Source organism: Botrytis fragariae (genome assembly GCF_013461495.1).
Source record: "Botrytis fragariae strain BVB16 chromosome Unknown tig00000054, whole genome shotgun sequence".
Lineage (NCBI taxonomy): Eukaryota > Fungi > Ascomycota > Leotiomycetes > Helotiales > Sclerotiniaceae > Botrytis > Botrytis fragariae.
In genome coordinates, this window is record NW_023500993.1 from 1315913 (window position 1) to 1331132 (window position 15220).

The 15220-nt window shown below is 43.2% G+C and overlaps 5 protein-coding genes across 5 annotated transcripts; all 5 read left to right on the plus strand.

The window, feature by feature from the left end:
- Positions 1-606: 606 nt before the first annotated feature.
- On the plus strand, positions 607-2052 carry Bfra_005177 (uncharacterized protein; the record flags this gene model as incomplete). The annotated part of the gene is made up of 1 exon (XM_037335564.1): positions 607-2052. The coding sequence occupies one exon, from the start codon at positions 607-609 to the stop codon at positions 2050-2052; it is 1446 nt and encodes a 481-aa protein (XP_037192659.1).
- Positions 2053-3437: 1385 nt separating this feature from the next.
- On the plus strand, positions 3438-4996 carry Bfra_005178 (putative uv excision repair protein; the record flags this gene model as incomplete). The annotated part of the gene is made up of 7 exons (XM_037335565.1): positions 3438-3455; positions 3530-3577; positions 3679-3751; positions 3830-3909; positions 3968-4297; positions 4349-4828; positions 4883-4996. The coding sequence occupies 7 exons, from the start codon at positions 3438-3440 to the stop codon at positions 4994-4996; spliced, it is 1143 nt and encodes a 380-aa protein (XP_037192660.1).
- Positions 4997-6145: 1149 nt separating this feature from the next.
- On the plus strand, positions 6146-8624 carry Bfra_005179 (uncharacterized protein; the record flags this gene model as incomplete). The annotated part of the gene is made up of 3 exons (XM_037335566.1): positions 6146-6829; positions 6883-6996; positions 7047-8624. The coding sequence occupies 3 exons, from the start codon at positions 6146-6148 to the stop codon at positions 8622-8624; spliced, it is 2376 nt and encodes a 791-aa protein (XP_037192661.1).
- A 2622-nt stretch (positions 8625-11246) lies between these two features.
- Positions 11247-11912, plus strand: Bfra_005180 (uncharacterized protein; the record flags this gene model as incomplete). The annotated part of the gene is made up of 1 exon (XM_037335567.1): positions 11247-11912. The coding sequence occupies one exon, from the start codon at positions 11247-11249 to the stop codon at positions 11910-11912; it is 666 nt and encodes a 221-aa protein (XP_037192662.1).
- A 1272-nt stretch (positions 11913-13184) lies between these two features.
- Positions 13185-14365, plus strand: Bfra_005181 (putative eukaryotic translation initiation factor 6 protein; the record flags this gene model as incomplete). Its single annotated transcript, XM_037335568.1, has 4 exons — positions 13185-13219; positions 13429-13500; positions 13594-13771; positions 13910-14365. 4 exons carry the CDS (start codon positions 13185-13187, stop codon positions 14363-14365), a joined length of 741 nt encoding a protein of 246 aa, XP_037192663.1.
- Between the last annotated feature and the right edge of the window lie 855 nt (positions 14366-15220).

Below are 15220 nucleotides of genomic sequence, written 5' to 3' on the forward strand. Positions count from 1 at the left end.
CCCTTCCACAACCTTTCCCGACATTCTTTTAAAGTAACTCAAAAACCTACATAACCATCCCGTCCTGCGTACTGCGTGGAATTTTCGGTACATTATCTTCTTTCTAGATAATCTTTCTTATCCATCATATCAGATCATCGGCGAAGAAAAGAGACTGGGTGCGAGGAAACGAGGAAGCGAAAGCTTGTAACTAAAGTCAGACTTTGTGTAGCCTCGGAACCATCAGTCTGAGACAAGGTCTGGATACACAACATATCATCCCATACACTCCTTTTGGGTATTACGCCGTACGTGCAACCTTGGCCAAAGACTGGATGAATAGTACGTGAAGGAGAAGAAACAGAAGGAAGCCTCCTGATTTCTGAATCCGATTCATCGTTCAGTTATCTCGTCAGTCATTCTTTATTGAGAAGTAGTCATCTCTGTAAAAATTGTGTCTTGTCATTCGTTTATATCGTCACTTTCGACGTCGCCTTCCGAACATCGCTTTTCATCGCCATCTCTCCGGAGGCTTTACACTCTTCGTTGCCGCACTTGAGATCAGTCATACTACGTATGCTACCATTTTAGTAACGCCACGGCTTCATTCATTCATTAATAGACATCATGTCGAACTCGAAAGCATTACCATTAAGTTTAGGCTTTCTAGCATTGACAAGTGAGACTGTCATGCTTATTTTTAATATCATCTTCTCGGCCACCATCTCGAAACACAGCACGTCAAACAAAGCAAGTGTATCATCTTATGTCGCGACCGGTCTTGGAGCTGTCACAGAAGCATTACTTGTGCTACTGGTAATTAGACAAATCAAGTATCAAAACCACATTCAAGATCGTGGAAATGGACGACTAAGAATATATCTTTTTGCCGGACTCACCTCCATTTTTACCGGACTATCAGCAATAGCTACAGCACTGTCATTGTGCTTAATGAGGCAGAATTTGTCTCTGCTTCCTAAAATAATTATTTCCTCCCCAGCGCAATCGATGACGATGGGTGGATTTGTTATCTGGGCAATATCGTTGGCTTCGCAAGCCGTATTTCTCATTTGTTTAGTTGTAATTCAAAGGAAAGACTTTCATCAACAAATTCAGCCATATATCACCGAATCAGAAGCACACATCTCTTCGGAAATGCAACAGAGATCACAACCCCAGAGCCTTAACGATGGATCCGAATATGAGAGAAATTGCTCAATAGAATCGAAGACTCAATGGTCAAATAGTGGACGATCTCGATCAGGATCAGACCCAAAACGTTCAATGGGCTCATTCCGATCATCGATTTCTCATGTTGTACGCCCGATCACTTCGAAGACGCGACTTATTCATTCCAACAGCCAGCGCAGTCATCATTTCCGACCATCTTCTCTCGACTCAACTTATCGCGAAACGACTGAAAGGGCCGAGGACGACTTCGACTCATGGAACACATCTAGTGTAGATGCGCAATCTAGACAAGTGATTGAATCAGCTTCATCCAGTCCCCCAAGGTTTCTCGAAACAATTCCCGCTAGTCCGACTGGCAGTAGAAGTCCTAGCCCCGGGTTCCCATTAGACCTCGAACCCCCCAAGCCAACGCGAAATCGAAGTTATAGTCCAGCTGCGAGCATCAGGAGTGAGAGATCACTCTATCGAGCGAGGCAAGGGGGGATGAGTCCTGAAGGCACAAGGGAAGAAAACATCCATCCTTTATTTAGATCCGACTCTCCTAGTCCAGCACCTGCTGCAACTGCCGAAACCATCATAACCGCCGCTCCGGGAGCTGGATCGATTACCTTGTCGGATGTTCACAGCATCCGTTCGATAAACCGATTAAGAAGTGAGAGTCTACCTCCTCTCATGCATAACCCCAGTCTGGATAGCATCCGACGAGCGATAGAACAGGAAGATATGGGGATATCCGAAGAAGTCGAAGGAGAGCGTAGCCTGACACCACCCATACCGGAATGGATACTAGGAGCTGGACCACGGACCAGCATGTCCGAGTACAATCGCAAAAAGGCAATGTCGTTGAGTAAAGTAGGAAAATCGGATACGACAGAGTATTGAGCATTGTAATATCGGGAGAGGGTATTCCAAATAATATTTGATGTGGGAAGAAAAAGAGAGAAAAGAGAAAAAAATCCATATAGGACATGGAAAACAGGCTTCAAGCTGAACGAATTTCTTTGCTCAATTCAGGTGGAAATGGAATGGAATGTCATGACGAAACCGATACCATTTGATGTATTAGCGCGGCGTTAATTTTTTCAAGTTAGATAGGTATACCTTAAATTTTAACGAAATAGATGAATGACTCTGAAAGAAACTGATGATTGATTTTGGACTTTTGTAGTGAATGTTTGTGTAGATGGTTGTGACATTGATTAATAAGTCTTTTTGATAGTGAACGAGAAACGAAAGATATGATCGTAGTTGTAGTGTTGTATTGGTCTTCCTCCGGATAGCGTAGTGATAGCAATCATGACGATTGATAGGTAATCTCCTCAATTGACGGCCTCAATGATCAACCTACGCATCTGGATGTAGATACATATATGTATTGATAAAGTTGATACGATGGGAGCTACCTTTGAATTGCATCGAGTGGTTGGTCTAATCTGGCCAAGACGAGGCTGAAAGAAGAGGTTTAACCCCGCACCTGTAATAGAAGCAGAGATGATTATGTAAGATTCTGGGTTTGGTTTTCTGCCTGAGCCGCAATTGGCATTTGATGGTGAGTGTATGATGATTTCTTTGTTCATTGTTATGATACATGTTATTTATAAGTGTCTGTATATACATGTCATAATTGCAGCTTATAAATACCTAGATAGGTAATGCATGAACAGAGTCTTTTATAAAAGCTGGGGATTTACAGAAACCGTGCAAATGTCTGCTACGTTTATGTCATGGAACACTAGATATTCATTGATGGTACGGAGTATACGTACGTAGGTATCGATGATTCTCTTGTATGGATTCATCCTATCGTGTTGGCGCACACCGCCTTGGGCTCCAAAGAATCGAAGACTTCATGGAAATTCATTCATTCGTACTTTGTAGATGATGTACGACTGATTGTAGCCTGGCTTAGCGTTGACTTCACGCCACTACGCATGGTCCGTGTGCAAGCGATTTGGGAGTTCGTACAGTAAACTACGAACTACCTCACTACCCTACTAGTGATAACCTTTTTATTAACCTTCCAAACTTCTTTCTATCAAGAAGTAGACTAACTCCAACTCCAACTCCAACTACAAAGTCCAACCTCCAACTCCAACGCCATTACACTCCATTACACTACAATACAACTCCTTCAATAGCAAGACTTGCCCACCTATTTCATCGTCACTTCCAACATCATCCTTGATACCCTTTCTTACAAAATCTTTAAAAAGTCTCACGGCTCTCTCTCAATCATCATCACAGTCGCATTTCTCAAAGTCGCCAATATGAAGTTGACTTTCAAGGTATGTTGTTACTTGTCCTGTTAACATCGACGCTCTATCAGTCCATTATACTAATTACTGTTGGTCGCACTTAGGATTTAAAGCAGCAGAAATTCGTCCTCGAGGCTGAGCCTACTGAGCTTGTACGTTACCAATATATTTTCGATTTTCGACATCATTCTACCCTATCTTCATCGCAGCGTCATATCTATCGTTCGAATAGTAGCTAACACATACAACACAGGTCTCTGATGTCAAGGAGAAGATTTTCAAGGAGAAGGGATGGGAGGCGTCGCAACAAAAGTTGATCTACTCTGGTATGTTCTGCATTCGGCCGCAGATGTTTATGACTGGTCAGAGACTGTTGGCGCACATTTAGCTAACGACAATTTCAGGTAAAATCTTACAAGATGCGAATACTCTAGAGTCCTATCACATCGAGGAGAAGGGGTTCATCGTTTGCATGATTACAAAGGTAAATATCCACTAATTATCCAACAATGTTCTCCCCATTTTTCTAACACTTAAGATAGCCCAAGGCTGCACCAGCTGCGTCTTCTGCGCCTAAAGCTCCATCAACTCCCGCTCCAGCTTCTGCTGCTACCCCCGCTCCACCTGCCGCGCCTGCACATTCTTCGAGTACCCCAAACACCGCTGTTCCAGCAACACCTTCTCCTGCTGGTGCCTCGATCCCAGCTACTCAAGCCACACCATCAAATGAGACTACTGGTCTTGCTATGGGAGCTGAGCGCTCAGCACAAATCGCTGAGATGGAAAGCATGGGTTTCGAGAGATCACAGATCGAAGCAGCCATGCGTGCTGCCTTTTACAACTCGGAACGTGCTATCGAATATTTGTTGAATGTAGGTTCATATGAGTCCAAAAAGTGATAAACATTACTAATATTTTCTTAGGGAATCCCAGAAAATCTTTTGCAAGAACAACGACAAGCTACACCAGCTGCACCCGCCGCTGGCCAAGCCTCATCTCCTCCCGCTGCTGGTGGCGAGGATGACCCAGTCGATCTTTTCCAAGCAGCTGCCGCAAATGCTGGTAATCGGGGCGGTGCTGCTCGTGGACGAGCCGGAGCTGGAGCCGATCTTTTGGGAGGCGCTGGAGCTGGAGCCGCAGCTGGTGGACTCGGTAACCTCGACTTTCTCCGAAATAACCCTCAATTCCAACAACTTCGACAAGTCGTTCAACAACAACCTCAGATGCTCGAGCCAATTCTCCAGCAAGTTGGGGCTGGTAACCCACAATTGGCCACTTTGATTAGTCAACACCCAGAGCAATTTCTACAACTTTTGAGCGAGAATGCCGATGATGATGCGCCACTTCCACCAGGAGCTCAGGCCATCGAGGTGACACCAGAGGAGCGTGATGCTATTGAGAGAGTAAGAAATACCCATTTTTTGAATTTGACTTTTCCCTCCACTAACAATCGGTAGTTATGTCGTCTCGGTTTCAATAGAGAGCAAGCGATCCAAGCTTATTTTGCATGCGACAAGAATGAAGAATTGGCTGCGAACTTCCTCTTTGAGCAACCTGAGGATGAGGAATAGATATTCTTTCTTTGATTCTCGCGTCTCGGGTTCACTTTTTTCTATTTTACTCCCTTCTCATTGAGCGAATGAATGACGACGAATGAGCCTTTCCATTTACGTGTGGTAATACCGGGGAATGGAGGGGGATGTAAGGGAAGGGGTGGGGCAGAAATTGAGTGGTAGTAGGAGGCAAGCAGTTTTTTTTTTCCATACAATCGGAGGGCAATGAATTGTAACGAACGATATACCTACGTTACATAATTCTCGAATAGCATAGCAAAAATGTAACGTAGTTTATTATCAAGAGAAGTTTACTCTATTTAGATAGGGTACAGCAAACGGATGGATTAATTAACGAAAAATTCAAAGTTTAGCACAATGTGTAGCGGTTCTTAATCTTTATTTTTGAGGTGTCATTCATCCATCAAACACATAGGAGGTATTTGCGGGGTGAGAGAATGATTTTCGAAGGCTTATGTAATCTTGGCGTTGGAGGTATCTAGTAGGGACCTATCATGTAATATCACACTTTGAAAGAGTACCTACCTACCTTATTAGCTTCATATCTCATACTCGTTCATCACAATCATAGACCTCCGTACAATCATAGACCTCCGTATGTATCTACATTCATCTTCTCCAAGCGCTAACCGCTGATCCTTTTCCTGTGCTCACTTTGCTTGCCGCGTCCTTCGAGGGTGTTGATGTTTAAGGAAGTCGATGTTTGAGTGTACGGTAACCTTTGTGCGGGTCCACCAATCAAAAGAAGGGACAAGTGCAATATGTTACTCGACTGCTCGCATTGCATTTTTGATTGTTGATCCATGCATTTTTTGCAGATGGGATGGGTGTACAACAATAAGACATACATACTTCAATTGATGTTTCTACAACAACATTAATTCCTTCATTCTCTCATGAACATCGCCATCTCGTCTCATGTTGGAGAAGTAGTTCATTGACATATTTATGGAAAGTCAAATCGTGTCTCGAAAACAACTTCACCCTTTATATTTCAAGTGCGAAAAAAAAAAAGGTACTAGGGATTTAATCCTAGACACTGCTGGTAACCTTTACTCTCCGACTTTTCCAAGCTCCATCCATCCATCCATTCATCCATCCATCATAACATATTACTTTAACAAGCCAACAATCTCAAGATTCAACATGGAACCCCCTACATATTCCACGCGCTCTAAGCGTAAATCTTCAGAATTAGAACCCTATTCACCACCCCTTTCAAAGAAATCACGAACATCACTTGATCTTCCACCTTCTTCTCCATTATCTTCACCTTCTTCCACGTCAGCTGACCCCGTCTTGGCTCAATGTTCAATGGACTCTGAAAATCTTGATCTCGATGCCAACATACCTCTTCGAGGCGGGTTTCGCGGGAGAGGTCGTGGACGCGGTCGAATTCGTGGTGGAGGGAGAGTTGGGAGAAATGGCAATGCGAAAATCCCCGTTGCGAGGGCGGGTGGTGTAGAGATTCTGGCGGGTGTGGCGGGCGGAAAAGCTACTCGTGGAAGAGGTGGCCATCGAGTGAAAAAATCAAGTAATGCGAGGATACAGAGTTTGTATCATCGGAAACAATTGCTGAAAACTCAGTATAAACAGGTGGCGTTGTTGCAGCGGGTCGCCCTGGATGTTATCTCAGATAAATCATTACAGGCCATGAGTGAGGATCCGAAGTACCATGAGACGTTGCCAGAATATCAGATTGTCATGGATCAATTGGCTGAGAGATATGAAGAGAGAGTTGCGCTGTTGAAAGAGCAACGTAGGATTCAATTGGAATATGCAAAGAGGCAGAGGCAGTTTGGAGAGGATTACACTAGAGGGGTCTATGAGGTATGTCTTTTTTTTTATATAAATGATTTTGAACATTGCTAACACGTGTATAGACACGAGTAGAATTGATTCAGGAGAAGTATGATTTAATGATCAAGAGGAGACTTATTGAAGAATATCAACAAATGGAAGTTCGATATGGTGCTGATAGTCCTTCTCAGCATGATGTAAGTCAAGGAGATATATTCTTTAACCATCTTCCATTAACATTTACCAGTTTGATCATTCACATATCAAGAGAATTCCTGAAGAGACTTTTGTTCACCCTGCTGATGCGTGGGTCAATGGTGGTCGTGCTGCACAGCTGGCTGCTGAAGCAGAGAAAGAGAAAGGGAAAAAGCGGGGCGGTCGTGGAAAGAAATCCACAAAGTTGCCTGCATCCCCATTCAAACCTTTGGATATCATGATGCCGGATGATAGTGAAGTTGCACCCAAGAAAACGGCTTTGTATCAACCTGCGACTTCATTGTCTCTTGCCACTACTGTGGATGGAGATTCTGCAGCTCCCACCCCGGCCGAGTTGACCGAACAAGAAGATGCAGATGAGCTCGAAACTGACAAGTTTGGAGTTTACATACCTAATAAAGCAAGACCCAGAAATGGCGATCCACCAAACAATCGTATAGTGGTCGAGCCTCCATTTACTTTCGACCCAGATGAAATAGGTATCCGTCATCACCATTACAAAAAGTACAACAAGAATGATCTTCCTACATTCATTGGAATGGATCCTTCTCCACAACCAAAGACTTTTCATTATGATCCGTGGGTGAGAAATCATCATTCTACGAACAATCGACCAGAAGATTTGGATCAGGCAATAGTCGAGACTCATAAACTACATCCGACTTTGGGCTTACCTGTGAAGGGGTCTATAAATCCTACACTTACAACAAGGAGTGATTGGAGCAAGCCTGTAGCAGAGACTAAACCTGTTGTCTTCGTTGTCGAAACTCGAGATGAAGAATCACTCAAGCCAAGATTTGAGACTTCCCGATCCGCATGGATGGCACGTACCGAAAGGGAATTTGCGGATCTTGGCGATCAGCTCAAGATGGCTGAATCATTAGAAGCGATTGGACTTCGTGATCCTATTCTTCGTCCGATCGAGAAGAAGGTCGAACCTCAAATTATTGGCAAGATTAGCGACGATCTGATGGAAGCTGTATCGGAGGCTGTAAATGTCTTAAACAAGCCCGCCCCCCCAACAGCATCCTCAATCAGAGCAACGTCAACAGCTCCTCCAACTTCAATACCTGGAACACCTGCGCCTGCACAGAGAACGCAAGGTTATGATCCAGTCCGTGATACTGGATATTCTCCTCATTTACGTCGATCTCCAGTCAGAACTTTCAACAATAAAACCTTAGATATCCTCGCCAATGCAGCCGAATTTCACGGGGCGTCTTTACCTCGCGGGGGATTGCCGCAGCCAATGATTCCAGCTCCAAGGCCAATGCAACAAATCCAATACACTTTTTCCCAGCCAGAATTTTATAGACAGCCTCCAGCATTTGTACCTCCACCCCCACATATGACTCTGCCACCACCTCTACCTATGACTCTTCCCCCTCCTCCTCAACCGCTTCAGCAACAAACTCAATTCTTTCAATATGCAGGTCCTCCTCAAGCTCAAGGTGGTCCTCATAATAAGTATAAAGAGATTCTTCCTGCACCACCACAACCACAAAGACGTGTGCCGCCGCCTTCATTACCTCCTGTACCGCGAAGCAATGGATTTAATCCATTTGTAAACGGGACAGGGTATGGAAATGGTTCGGGAAGGGGACCTTGAGATGATGAAATGCCTAGAAGCTTATCCAAAAGAGAATAAACTGCGTAATCTTGGGTATATAGTTTTGAGTGCTCGCTCATATCACGCACTTCCATTTCACCTCATTTGAAAATCCATGAGCGTTTTCTTATAGTGGTGCATTTATTCATAATTTTTTCTTCCTTCTCTGTATCAACAAATCAAACAAATTCACCATCTTTTCTGGGTTCAAAATGCAATAGGCGCACAGTTTGGTTTTCGGAGTCTTTTCGACGGTCATATATATATTCATGAGTTTTTCTTGAGAATTAAGAAATTGGAAACGGATTGGTCGGTAATGAAATAATCTTAAATTTTAGGGGGTTCGGTGCAGTTATAAAAGTTAGTTTTTTTTTTGGTTTCTTGGGTTTTCGACTCTGAGGGGTATGAAAGAGTTACCGATGAGGAAAGAAGTGGTGAAGAGGATGGACATAAGGAAAAAAGGAAACGAGGGATCTTAGGGTTTATATTAGAGTAGAAAATGGAAGCATTTTTTTCTTTTGATTTGAGATTTTGAAAAGACGGGAGGGTTCATATTGATGTGAATGTGAATGTTTTTATGTGTGAAGTTGGAATTTGTGAAGTTAGAATTTGCGAGGTTGAAATTCGATTAGGCGATTGGGGATAGAGGTGGGAGATGGAGATGGGAAAACGAAATAATATAATTGACTCGATTTGATTTGACTTGCACGAATGATCCCTCTCAAGTGAGTTATGGATAGAGATTTGGAAGTAGTAGGTGGCTACTTCCAATCATTGTTGATAGATTAGATCTGCTGATGTTTCTTTGATTGGATTGGATTGGGTTCTTTACTGTTCAGTTTAGTGAGGGAGGAAGATGAAGATGAATTGTCATTCTCGAGTTCAAACCTCAACTCAAAGCTACAGAAATATCTTGACCGCGTCTCCATCTCAAGGCACAGTATAGTACAACACAGTATATTACAGTATCTGAATCCGAAATATCCGGAATATGTCTCTCTCTTCAATAACAATGACAATAACGACTTCGATAAAATGATATCCGCTTTCGTCTCTCTCCCCTCTCCACCTCTCCCCCATCAAATTCCATCTCAGCCAACTCCTCCCCCCAAGAACCTCACAATCCAACATTCCTATCGCCCCCTCCGCAGCTGATCCGAGCCAAGCCACGCATGCATCTATCACAAGAACCCCCCTTCTCACCAGATAGGATAAACTTGGAAGCCGATTACGAATCAGCCGAAAACTAAGTGGTGCCGGGGATTGGGATCGGATTCTATGGATTGAATTTAATTAAATTAAATCCCGATGCTATTTTTGAACAGAGGATGGAGAAAGAGGGTGTTAGTGCGGTTTGGTGACTTGAATTTTGGGGTTTGAAGGAGGGGAGGAGAGGAGGGAGGGGTTGTTTGAGAAAGATGGATAGATGTGAGGATACCGGTTATTGCGCGCTTGTGTGTGTATGGATGTATGTGTACGATGAGTTTTTGTGTACTGTTCTTTGTGTACCAAGATGGTGATGACTCTCCGCTGTAAAATAAAGACATGGATGAGACTGAGCTGTAGCGAAAATAAATCTTAATATCTGATTTACTATCCCCGAATGGTAATCGATGACGTGGGGGAGTAGGAGTTCTGTTTGAAATGGGGTGTGGATATTACGAAAAGTTGATGAGAAAGGTGTTGGTTCCTTCGTAGAAGCTGGGTTCGTGTCCGAGCTCTGGGTGTCTTATTGATGGAATAGGATTTTGATCGGTGCCGAGGGGGGAAATCTAAGTGAGGAATGGGAAGAATTGAAAAGGGGTCTGTTTCAAGTTCTCAGTAAGTTGTGAGATGAAGTTTAAGATGTCAAGATGTTGGATTGTAAAGGGGAAAGGGCTAATAATGAATAGGTATCTCATTCTGATGTGGCGACCGATTGGGGAAATTCTAGACTGGGAAGGCCTTCTCTGAAGTGGGAATTTGTGCTTGTTGTGCCGGACCGCGGGACGCATTTCACTGAGGAGTTGAGTATATAGTGAGAACTGAAACGCAAGAAGGGATAAAAATGTGGGAATTATGTACTGTCCATGGAGACTCTGAATCAGATCGATAGTTCTTATAAGTGTGTATGTCTCAAGAATCATTACTCAATTTGTCCCCCAACTGCCGAATATGAATTTTGAACGAATGATTCGCAGAACTCGATATCTTCCCTTGTTTCAAAAACTCGCGGAAGCTAGAGTGTGGTGACATAATGCCCTGAAATCGCTTTCTGTAGGAAAATAAGTCGAGAAAGAGAAAGAGCGAAGTAATCTACCTATTAATCTATAATTAGGAAAGCGTAAACGGCGTTAGCCTCACAAGGAACAGATCGTTTTCCGTGGATAAATATCTGTTACTTCTAAAGACTTCCTCAAGGAAAATGGGACCTTTGGCGACTGATCGATTTGCATTTATTAATTCGAATATTCACTTACTGTCAATTCAATCCTTATTGCTTTCGTACCCAGGGTAGTACCAGAGCCGATACCACTGTTCGTTATAGCATCCACAATCATGGTAAACAATCTATCATCAAGCAACTTGTCAGATCTTTTGCTAATTTTTCTTGTAAAGGCTTATATTGACTATCGACAACATATGCATGATCAAAATTATGTATCCAACCCTCATCGCCATAACCACGGAGCGCCCTGCTTTTGGGAAACAACTGAAAGTTATCAAAGACAATGGTCATTTCCAGCAGTCCGGATTCTCTATCCGATCCCAGAAATTTCGCCTGCGGGTGAACATTGCAATGACGGAACGATAGTTTGGGAGACCTGCACACAATTGAATGCCGAGATCCCCATGAGGGTTGGTCCTGAACATGCTCAACATACTGGATATTGTATTGTTAGAAAACTAGACCACTGTAGATATTGGAGGCCTCAACAATCGGACCCATTTGTTTGTTGTTATCACCTCTTGAAACGGGTGGAGGCAACAACCAGGAAAGGGTATTGTCTTGGAGAAAACTGTCCGGGACTCGAGGGGGCAAGAAGTATCCCCGTCGTTGACTACGATCTTGCAGCTTATTATTCCGGCGATAAGTTACGATACGAAAGAGAACGGCTTGCTTTGTTGAAAGCAGAGGAGGAAACTGGAAAGGATGTGAGGTTTCAATGGAAAAATATGGATGGACCAGGGTATGAGACTTTTGAAGAGGAGAACAAAAAATACAAGTTTGGATTTCAAGGACGCAACAGAGTCCCCAAGCCGGTTATGAGCTACATGCCAAATGACAGTTGGTGGCGGCCGTATTAGCAAACTGGATCCAAACAAAATTGAAGAATATGGACTTGGATGATTATTTTACTCTTGGGGTTGTGGTTGCACGAAGATGAGCAGGTGGATGGAGAGCATCTTCTTGAGTTTTATGAAAGGGTCAGAAATGCAAATCGTACACTTGTGAATTCGCAGGAATAGGAATAGCTCTTCCAGAAATTCGTGGACTTTCATATACTTTCTAGTAGCTGTGAAACTTTTGGATCATACTTCTCTTCACAAAACCCAACGATGAATGAAAGGCCGAATTTTGATTACTCGATATCGGTGGTGTGATTCCCTTGAGGCTTCATGATACCACCGCTTTCAAGTGAAATCGCGGAAGCTCATATCAGGATATCAGGTTCTCTTCATCTCAAAGGCACCTTGAGTTTGAGACTGGTAAACGGGTATGAATCGGAGTTTACCCAGTATCATTGATCCTCACTCCGATTACACCACGATGGTTAACATGACAAGCCAGCCTACCCGAATACCACAAACGAAATCACTTGATGTTCGTCTCGATGGTGTTTTTCCATTCAAAGTCAGTCTGCTGTAAGTAGGTATCTTCCAACACCACTTTAATGGTTGCGACGAATTCTAAGGCTTTAGATCAAAAGCACGGCGCCACTGGTACCCTTCAACGACGAGCATGGAGTGAAATATGCCACGTGATACAATGGCGATAATATAGGTAGGCTTAGGGGTAGTGGGTAGGTAAGATTACTTGAGCCTCACCACGGTACAGCCCTGTGACTCAGCGCGAGTACTGCATCAAATGAATGCAACCAATCACGGAGTGCCCATCTGCGTATATAAGTAATGCTTAGACTTCAATTAGATTGTATGCGAGGTACTACTATGTGAGTAGGTAACAAGGTATTCTGGATAATGACAATTGTAATATTAGATTTGCCACTCTTCACTCTTCACTCTTCATCCCTCACTCTTCATCCTTCACTCGTACTTCACTCTGAGCAAAAATGAGTCGAAAAGCATTTTAACTGTTTTTAGTAAATTTGGTAGATTTTAGCGCAATTATAAGAGTCATCCCACATGAAATCCCTGCTAGCGTGTAATTGCTATCGAGGAAGGGTTTGCTGATTTTCCTAATAAATCCACTGCAGAGAACTTCGAAAATCTTCATTCAAATTCATAATTATCTACAAACCACAACAATCAATCAATTCTTTCCCTTTTTTTGATTAGAAAATTCTACCAGAAATAATACCAGATATCCAAGATCACATTTTCGCAAATAATTTAAATATGGCTGTTCGTGCGCAGTTTGAGAATTCAAATGAGTAAGTTTTGCCTGCCTTACCCCTCCTCAGTGCGGATGATACGATGGATTGGAGTGAGGGACGGGTACCCCACCACGGGTGGCACAATTGATGTGATGGGTGGTGGAATGATGGGATTGAACTGGCAATATGCGGAGGGAGAGAGAATGGATATCAAGCACGAAGAATCTCGAATATTGGATAGGTTGCTGACAAATTGAATCTTTTAGAGTCGGTGTCTTCTCTACATTGACAAACTCATATGCCTTGGTTGCTGTTGGTGCCAGTGAGAATTTCTACAGGTATGTATATCTTCAAGCGCTTGTAACTTTGATTCCGGCGCATCCCAGTCTTCTCTTAGTGGATGAGCAAAAACTAACGAGGCGAACAAAAAGTGTATTCGAAGCAGAACTCCAAGATGTTATCCCAATTTGCCATGCTACAATCGCAGGAACTCGTATTATTGGACGTTTGACCGCAGGTAACAAGAAGGGACTTTTGGTACCAACGAGCACGACAGATCAAGAGTTGCAACATTTGAGAAATAGTTTACCGGACAGCGTTAAGATACAGGTGGGTTATTTTTCTATTATTCCGGGTGCTTGAAGGGCTTTGCGACAAGTTTTGAGCTTTGCGATACGTGAAATAAGCTTGGCTACATTCCTTCAAGGCTCCGATTTATTCCCTAAATACTAACGAACAACCAAACAGAGAATAGAAGAGAGACTTTCAGCTCTTGGAAATGTCATAGTATCAAACGATCATGTCGCCCTTGTCCATCCGGATCTTGAGCGCGAAACCGAAGAAATTATTGCCGATGTCCTCGGTGTTGAAGTTTTCCGTCAAACCATTGCCGATAATGTCCTTGTCGGATCCTATATGGCACTTTCCAACCAAGGTGGTATCGTCCATCCAAAAACCAGCATTCAAGATCAAGATGAATTATCTTCGTTATTACAAGTTCCATTGGTTGCCGGTAGTGTAAACAGAGGTAGCAGTGTAGTTGGTGCAGGTATGGTTGTTAACGATTGGATGGCCGTCACTGGGTTGGATACCACGGCTACGGAATTGAGTGTGGTCGAGAGTGTATTCAGGCTGGGTGAGGGACAAGGCCCAAGTGATATTGCTGGAAAGAACAAGGATACCATGGTGGAGAGTTTCTATTAAATCATTTGGTGGTGGATGTGTGTATGCGGAATTTCGGAGGATTAAAGACTTCAGTCTTGTGGCTTCGTTTTCTCCGGTCATTATTTAATAGATGCCATGGGGCATTTGCTAGCAGGAAGAGAATCCCTTCTGCTGCTGAGATTTGATAGATAGGGCAAACTGGTCGTTTAATGGCCATGAATGGAGACTTTTCCCTCTCCATACTAAAGTTCTGGCTCGCAGATTTACATGATCCTCAAGCTGTGAAATTGGACCTGCAACTCCATCCAAACGACTATATTGATACATTATCTCACTCTTGAGCGCACTGGGTTATCTTCGTCCAGCAGATGAGATGTTCATTGGGGCAAATCACCAGACCAAGATTCTAGCCTGTTACTCCATATTGGCACCATTGATAAAAGAGTCGACAGTATAGCTCTAATGAATTGCGAAGATTCTCCACACAAAAATTGTTTTGACATATAGCCGTGAACGACTAGTAGTTCACTCAGATTTTCTCTCGACCTATCTGATGCCCCTACAAGTTCCCCGAACCTGCTCCATTTTTTCAACCCTTTTGACATTTGAACCGCATTCACTGGATTCGATCTGGACCCTTCGAACCAAATGCAGAATTAGAGGCAGCACGTGATCAACCTGCTTTCTTCGTGTCTTGTAAGTCCGTGCGCGACGCAGGTGATATCGACGCGTTTGTTCTTTTCGAAAAGAAAGTTCACTTTTACTTTTACCTTTTTCGGAGTTCGTTTTTATTTTCATATTTTCGTAATTGATTTTTCGATTCAGAATTGCCTCTGTAATTTTTCGATGATGTTCAGGAAAGAAGGTTGATCCATCCAAAGTCTGAAAATACCA